Here is a 7689-nt window from a genome sequence, read left to right as displayed (position 1 = left end):
ACACACACTCCCCCCCCCCCCCCTCCCCTTCTCCGGGGGCGCCCGTCTGTCTGGGCCGTCGCCGTAGCAACAGTGTCCTCTGCAGGAAAGCGGGTAGCTGAAGCTTCCTAAAAGCCTGTTATCAGCCAGCACCATCTGTGCCCGCTTCTCCCCGCCACAGTCTGTACATGGGACTCGTTCTTCACCTGAGAAAAACTTTTTTGTTTTGTTTTTCTCCTTTATTTTCAGTTCCTTCAGTTAAAGGGAAACTCTCGCGTATCATAAAAACACCAATTCTCAGCAGTTGTTTGTTATAATGTGGACTCAAGTCATTTGCCCCGCTGCTTACTGGGCAAAGTTTTATGGTCATATTGTTCAGATTCTTCCTTCTCTGCCAGTTTTCTTTATGTAGCATATAATAGTTTAAAAAATTTGGAAAAGTAAATTAAAATTGACCAAAAACCGCTTCACTTTCCCTTTAAATTTTTTTTAATACATCCCTAAATTTTAGTTTGCTTAACAGCTGCTGCTTGGCAGTGAGTGTTGCGGTGACATCCGCCGTAGAGGAAGGGGCTGCGCACAGATACGTCTTCCATCGGATTATGTCTGAGAATGCATTACATATCAGGCAAGGTTCAATAAGCCATCTGACCGCCACTTCACCCGCCATCTCCCAGCCGGCGGTGGCCGCGGGTCTCTACGGATAGGACGTGGTGTCCCCGGCTGGCCTTTGGTGTTCTGGGACAGATGAAGGTGCGAACGCTGGAAATACCCGCGTAGAATAGAGGACTGATCCGTTCTAAGCATACCATAAGCATTGGAAACCACTTTAGCAAGTAAACAAGAGCATTACAGCTAATAGGAGAGACAAGCCGCAGGGCATTACCGTGAACTCTGTGACCCGGGACTTTCACGCGGACCTCGTGGCGCGGGGATGGAGAGTTAAAGTAGAACTATGGGGTCAGTGTTTTTCCCCATAGTTCTCCTTAGGGTAACGGGAGGACACAAACTAGCGTCCTCCCGTTACCCTAAGCTCACTATACCGCGAGCTACAGCTCCCTATATACTGAGACGCCGCAGCCGGAGCGGATCCCGACTTAGATGACAGGATCCACCCAGCCGCGTGAGTGACAGCTGGCTCTGCCTATCTAGAGGCAGAGCCAGCTGTCCCCGCCCCCTCCCCCGTCCGTTCCGCCAGTCAGCGCTGGCAGATCGGAGCGCGGAGAGGGGAATCCAGCCCCTCCCCCTGTCACGGCAGAGAGCCGTGACAGGATCGAGAGGGGAGCGAACGCCGGTATATGTTCGCTCACCTCCCGATCTACTGAGCCGACCTGTGACAGTCTCATTGTCACAGGTCGGCTAGAACTATGAGGTGAGTGAAAAGCACTCCCCTCATAGTTCTCCTTTAAGCCTCATCGTGTGCCGACTCGGGGGAAAAAAGGTCACATAGGAAATGCACGAGGCTTGAACGGGGTGAACATAATCTTCTATACATAACCCGGTACATACAATCGGCCTCCATAGCAATCCGTCAAACCTTTTGTTATTCTAGGAAAACCGCTCAGTGAACAGGGGAGCCATATAAAAGGAACCAGGTAAGAGAGGGTGACCCCTTGCCCCATGTCTACGACAGCATAGGACACCATTCAGAGTCTGTAGCCCTTGAGTGTCTATTTGATATTTTGATATAGTTGCCCGAAGGCTGTTCTTAGAAAGGCCGGTAATCCTAAATATATATAAACAGAACAATCAATAATATTTACAGAAATATATCTAAAAGATTCAGTAGCTTCCCCAGGAAAAACGTATCCAATGATATGAGATTTCAGTTTTTATATGACATCTGCAGCTGCTCCCTTTGAGTTATGCTGTCTCTAATTGAAACCTCAGACAAAGAGGTCTCAAAGGAGAGCTACTGAGCTCTGTAAAACACCCAACTCAGCACAGCAAAGCAGATAAGGATAGGCTGGAAATCACATGTCACACTGGAAAAAATTGTTAAGCGCACTACTGGTGATGGGACATAAATGTGTGAATAGTTGGTGTGCTGTCTCCTTGACCAGGAAGAGGAGTCCGGCCTGATAAAGCAACAAAAAGAGAAGCAAAGGAGCGCTACAACCCGGAGGGAAGTCCTATGTTAGGACTATTGACAGTGGCATCTCTGACATTCTAAACATCCCGGCTTGAGAAAGAGACAGATTGTCTCGAAACGCATAGCCCACCATGCCCCTTTCAGAACCGGTGACATTCGGTCTTTCTTCTATTCTTCTGCGCGAGGACATCGGAACCCAGTGATCAACTCCTTCCTTTCGCCTGCTGCCGCACAGCCCCTCCGAGGGTCCGGCTGATTCAAGCTCCAGGAGAACAGCCGCCGCGGCTCAGCCTGGCCGGCTGAGCCCATCTCCACCATCCTCACAAAGAGCTCTCTCTGGAAGGACCCACAGCCAGGTCCAGAGACATTAACCAGCACCCCAGGACCCAGGATTTAGGAGGTCATCAGGGTAGCATTCCCCTTTTTTACAGATGCAGCCTCCACACCACGTCAGATCATTGAGTTAAGAAGCTTTCAACATCGTTATCACTTAGGACATCGGATAACTTCCCTCACAGATTGACCATCTTCCCGTCCAAGCGAGTCATTTTCTCTCCCAATTCATTTCTCTTCCTATTAATTGTTCATCAGAAATAAATCTCTGTCACATACGATCCAACTGTCAATAGTCCAGAGGACTTCCCTCCAGGTTGTAGTGCTCCTTTGCTTCTCTTTGTTTGAAATCACATGTAAAGCTGACCGTACACCAATAGATATTTGTGCGAAGGTCCATGCGAAAAATCTAATCAGAACATTGGATAACGCCATCAGAGACTTGAAGAATGTCATTTAAAATTACATTTGGTGTTGATATTCTGTCCTCCTGTGAAGATGTTCCTACCTGTTCATCCACCTTGTGAGCGATGATGGTGGCTCCTTCCATGAGTTCTGTTTCATTGATTGGCCGGATGCGGAGAGCGACCTGTCCGGATAGAGAAGAGCAGAGTTATGAACTGATACATTTACTGAACACTAAACTTTGATTAAGAATTTACCAAAATTTGACGACAGAATTGAAAATTTTCATACAGGAGAATACATTACGAGGTCCTCGAGGAAGAGGATACAGTTATTACTGTTCATTTAAGAAGTATGATGTCATTTAGATCCTACAGCCAATCAGAAATGATGGAATCAACGTTTCCCTATTCTATCTATATAAGCTTGTTGAATATCCCTTCTTCAAACTATGGATATTAATATGGAGCTGCCCCCACATCATTAATAGAGTCCCCCACCCCTGTGGCCATTAGTATATAGTTACCCCCCATTTGTAGCTGGAACATCCTGGGAAGGCTTTCCACAAGATTTTGGAGTGTGTCTGTGGGAATTTGTCCCATTTGTGAGGTCAGGTAATGATGTTGGATGAGAAGACCCGGCTCACAATTGGCGTTCAGTAGGGTTGAGGTCAGGTACTGATGGGTGATGGTGGATGGGAAGACCAGGCTCACAATTGGCGTTCAGTAGGGTTGAGGTCAGGTACTGAAGTTGGATGAGAAGACCTGGCTCACAATTGGCTTTCTAGTTCATACCAAAGGTGTTCAGTAGGGTTGAGGTCGGAGCTGTGTGCAGGACACTCGAGTTCCTCCACACCATGTCTGTATGGAGCTGGCTTTGTACACAGGAGACAGTCATGGGGGAACAGAAAAGGGTCTTCACCAAACTGTGACCACAAGGCTGAAAGCACAATTGTCTACAATGTGTTTGTATGATGGAGGGATCACCAGAACCTTCACTGGAGACACCTGAACTCCATCATTGGGAGGGGGGTCCACATACTTCATTTATTGAGGGCATGGATACTCTGTTGCACAAGAAGTTTAACTCCTGTCATAGGTTGTCAAGCATGTCTTTATAACAGTCAACCTGCCACCATTACATTGATGAGCAAAGCAAAAGGTTCACTTTATAAACCCTTTAAGTTATTTCACCGCAGTTTTCACACACACAATTAGAGGATGAAGAGGCTGAAACACGGCTGCTATCCCGACCTTTCAGTCATGGAGGCTCAGCATCACATGTGGGCGTTACCTAGGGTGGTTTCTATGCAAATGAACGCCCACTTCTCCATAATGAAACCCACCCATCAAGGCATTGCATAACCTCTCCCAAGATCCAGACTATTGCTTGCATAAGGGCTCTTGAGAGGAGTACTGGGGGGGGGGTTGGCAGGGAAGGCAAAATAAGCAGATTAAGCTTTAAGTGACAGCAGGTAGACATGTAACCGAATGTCACAGGGTCATACCACCTACAACTGCTATTCACTAAACTCCAGCAACCCCCCCCCCAAAAAAAAAAGAGAATAGCCCATTAAGAGATAACACAGCAACACCAGCTTTTGCTGCAATATTCACCATCAATCCAGATATTTCCCCCGCAGTACCTTTTTCAGCCACTAGATGTCCTCAGACTGATTGCTAGAATCATTCAACCCACTTCATCGGAAGCCCAGGACATCCTGGAGCCGCCCCCAGCCTGTGACTGGACAGTGAAAGGAGAAGCAGCACGGTGATGGGCTCATCTCTCTGTCACTCTGCTCTCTCTTCCTACCAGCATGCGCATTAGCCGATTGGCTCGCTGTGCTGCTTCATCCTCTCACACTCTAGGGGCTGATAGCTGGTCAAATTCAGGTCCTAGCTTCTCCCCTCCCCCACACTATAGGGTTGAAGTCTAGCTGCTGGAGTCTCCGCGCAGGGATTGTACAATCAGATCGGAAGGTCTGTGTGACATCGGCATTTCTTATTGTACACATAGATGACCGCCATGTTGAAAAGTCTCTGTATCTCTGCAGTGCATGTTCTGCGCCTGTAGGTCAGCCAATGAGCAGGGGGGAAGTCCAAGTTTCGGTGAGCGATATGCTTCTATGAATGGGCCGTATTTCCTACCATAGACGCGGCGGTCGGATTCCGCGCTCAGCTGGTTAGACACCGCTGACTCACCGCTCCGCGTCCACCCAGCCGGAGCCGTCGGGGTTTGAAAGGCTGCGATTGTCAAAGTTAATGATGTGTCATTATTCGGCATCTCTAATCCCGTGCCGGAGACCCCCAGCGAGGGATTAGCCGCCTTTCACACACATACAATTAAGGTGCAGCGCAGTGTGAACACGCCACGGCGCCCCGGACAATGCGCATAGGACACACGCCAACGAGGAAGCAGAACATGAACTCGGATCACACCGTTACGCATCATAAAGCCAACGATTAACCCTTCCACGGGATCAGTATTGGCGCCGAGGAACATCGATCGCCGGCTCTGCGCGTTATCGATCAGAGAGAGTTATTTACAGCTGACCGCCGGCTGAGACTTTATCACTAGTCACATGACTCCAACCGGGCCGATATTCCGGGAGGTGTTACAAAGCTGATGCAGGATAATATCGGGGTGCAGTATCGGCCAGAATTCCACAGGAAAAGAAAATATTTGGGGTCATTATTTCAGATGATTGGAAAATGAGCAAAAAGTGCGGCCCGGCCGTGAGCAAAGCCGATAGAATTATTGGGGGGAAATCACTAGAATTGCCACGTCTCCTTCTAGCAAAACCCGAAAACTCGAGCGCTGTACAGGAGAGAGAGAGAGGGGGAGAGGAGAGACAGCAAAGAGAGAGCAAGGGGAGACAGCAAGGGGAGACAGCCAGGGGAGAGAGCATGGAAAGACAGCCAAGAGAGAGAGAGAGCGTGAGGAGAGAGAGCCAGGGGGGAGAGCGAGGAGAAACAGCCAGGAGAGAGAGAGGAGAGACAGCGAGGGGAGAGAGCCAGGAGAGAGCGAGGAGAGACAGCCAGGGGGGAGAGCGAGGAGAAACAGCCATGAGAGAGAGCGAAGAGAGACAGCCAGGGGAGAGAGCAAGAAGAGACAGAGCACCGAGAGACAGCCAAGAGAGAGCAAGGGGAGACAGCCAGGGGAGAGAGCGAAGAGAGACAGCCATGGGAGAGAGCGAGGAGAGACAGCCAGGGGAGAGCGAAAGGAGACAGCGCACGGAGAGACAGCAAAGAGAGAGCAAGGGGATACAGCCAGGGGAGAGAGCGCAAGGAGAGACAGCTATGGGAGAGAGCGAGGAGAGAGAGCCAGGGGAGAGAGCGAGGAGAGACAGCCATGGGAGAGAGCGAGGAGAGACAGCCAGGGGAGAGAGCGAAAGGAGACAGCGCACGGAGAGACAGCAAAGAGAGAGCAAGGGGAGACAGCCAGGAGAGCGAGGAGAGACAGCCAGGGGAGAGAGCCAGGAGAGAGAGAGCAAGGAGAGACCCCGTGTCCTGTGCCTCCTCCATGCACTCAAGTTGGAACACCAGGACCGCGTGGTTGCCCTTGTCCACCTGACATCATCACATCTTGTGTCCAGGTATCAGCTGGCCTGAAGCCCAGACACAGCACATACAGGACTCAAAACCCGGACTGTCCTGGTGAATCCCGGACAAGTGGCAACCCTAGGAATGATTAGGGATGGAGGAAGGAGGTCCCGATTCCTCTATATAGATCTTTATTATCACTAAAGGGATCTCCAGCAGGAGGAAGGAGGTCCTGATCCCTCTATATAGATCATTATTATCACTAGAGGGATCCCCAGCAGGAGGAAGGAGGTCCTGATCCCTCTATATAGATCTTTATTATCACTAGAGGGATCACCAGAAGGAGGAAGTGGGTCCCGATTCCTCTATATAGATCTTTATTATCACTAAAGGGATCCCCAGCAGGAGGAAGGAGGGCCTGATCCCTCTATATAGATCATTATTATCACTAGAGGGCTCTCCAGCAGGAGGAAGGAGGGCCTGATCCCTCTATATAGATCATTATTATCACTAGAGGGCTCTCCAGCAGGAGGAAGGAGGGCCTGATCCCTCTATATAGATCATTATTATCACTAGAGGGCTCTCCAGCAGGAGGAAGGAGGGCCTGATCCCTCTATATAGATCATTATTATCACTAGAGGGCTCTCCAGCAGGAGGAAGGAGGGCCTGATCCCTCTATATAGATCATTATTATCACTAGAGGGCTCTCCAGCAGGAGGAAGGAGGGCCTGATCCCTCTATATAGATCATTATTATCACTAGAGGGCTCTCCAGCAGGAGGAAGGAGGGCCTGATCCCTCTATATAGATCATTATTATCACTAGAGGGCTCTCCAGCAGGAGGAAGGAGGGCCTGATCCCTCTATATAGATCATTATTATCACTAGAGGGCTCTCCAGCAGGAGGAAGGAGGTCCTGATCCCTCTATATTAGGGTTACCCCCTTTTCTTTCAGCGAAACCCAAACACTGGCGACGCATGGAAATTTTTGGGAGTCATGGCTTATTTATATTGTAGATCTTTATTATCACTAGAGGGATCTCCAGCGGGAGGAAGGAGGTCCTGATTCCCCTATATAGATTTTTATCATCACTAGAGGGATCTCCAGCAGGAGGAAGGAGGTCCCGATCCCTACTATAAGGGTGCGCTGCTCTGGATGGTCACCTGCTGTCTTCTTGTATCTCTCAGACCCTCTAATGATACGATTAGGAAATAGTACTGAACAGGCCTAACAAGTCACAACACACACAAGGACATAATAAAGATGTCACTAAGCTGGACTCCTCAATTATTCCTTTCATTGGCACAGTTGGAAATCCAGGCACCAGGGAGGGGGGGGG

The 7689-nt window shown here is 49.4% G+C and overlaps 1 protein-coding gene across 1 annotated transcript in view; it reads right to left on the bottom strand.

The window, feature by feature from the left end:
* The window catches only part of KIF19 (kinesin family member 19), a 46362-nt gene that overhangs the window by 37551 nt on the left and 1122 nt on the right, over positions 1–7689 (bottom strand). The window contains exon 2 of the mRNA XM_018568227.1: positions 2913–2993. Coding sequence (XP_018423729.1) covers positions 2913–2993 — 81 coding nt within the window. The remainder of the gene's footprint in view (positions 1–2912; positions 2994–7689) is intronic.

Source organism: Nanorana parkeri, unplaced genomic scaffold (genome assembly GCF_000935625.1).
Source record: "Nanorana parkeri isolate BGI_ZX_2015 unplaced genomic scaffold, ASM93562v1 scaffold1157, whole genome shotgun sequence".
In the NCBI taxonomy this organism is placed as follows: Eukaryota; Metazoa; Chordata; class Amphibia; order Anura; family Dicroglossidae; genus Nanorana; species Nanorana parkeri.
This window is presented reverse-complemented; position numbering and strand designations above follow the sequence as displayed.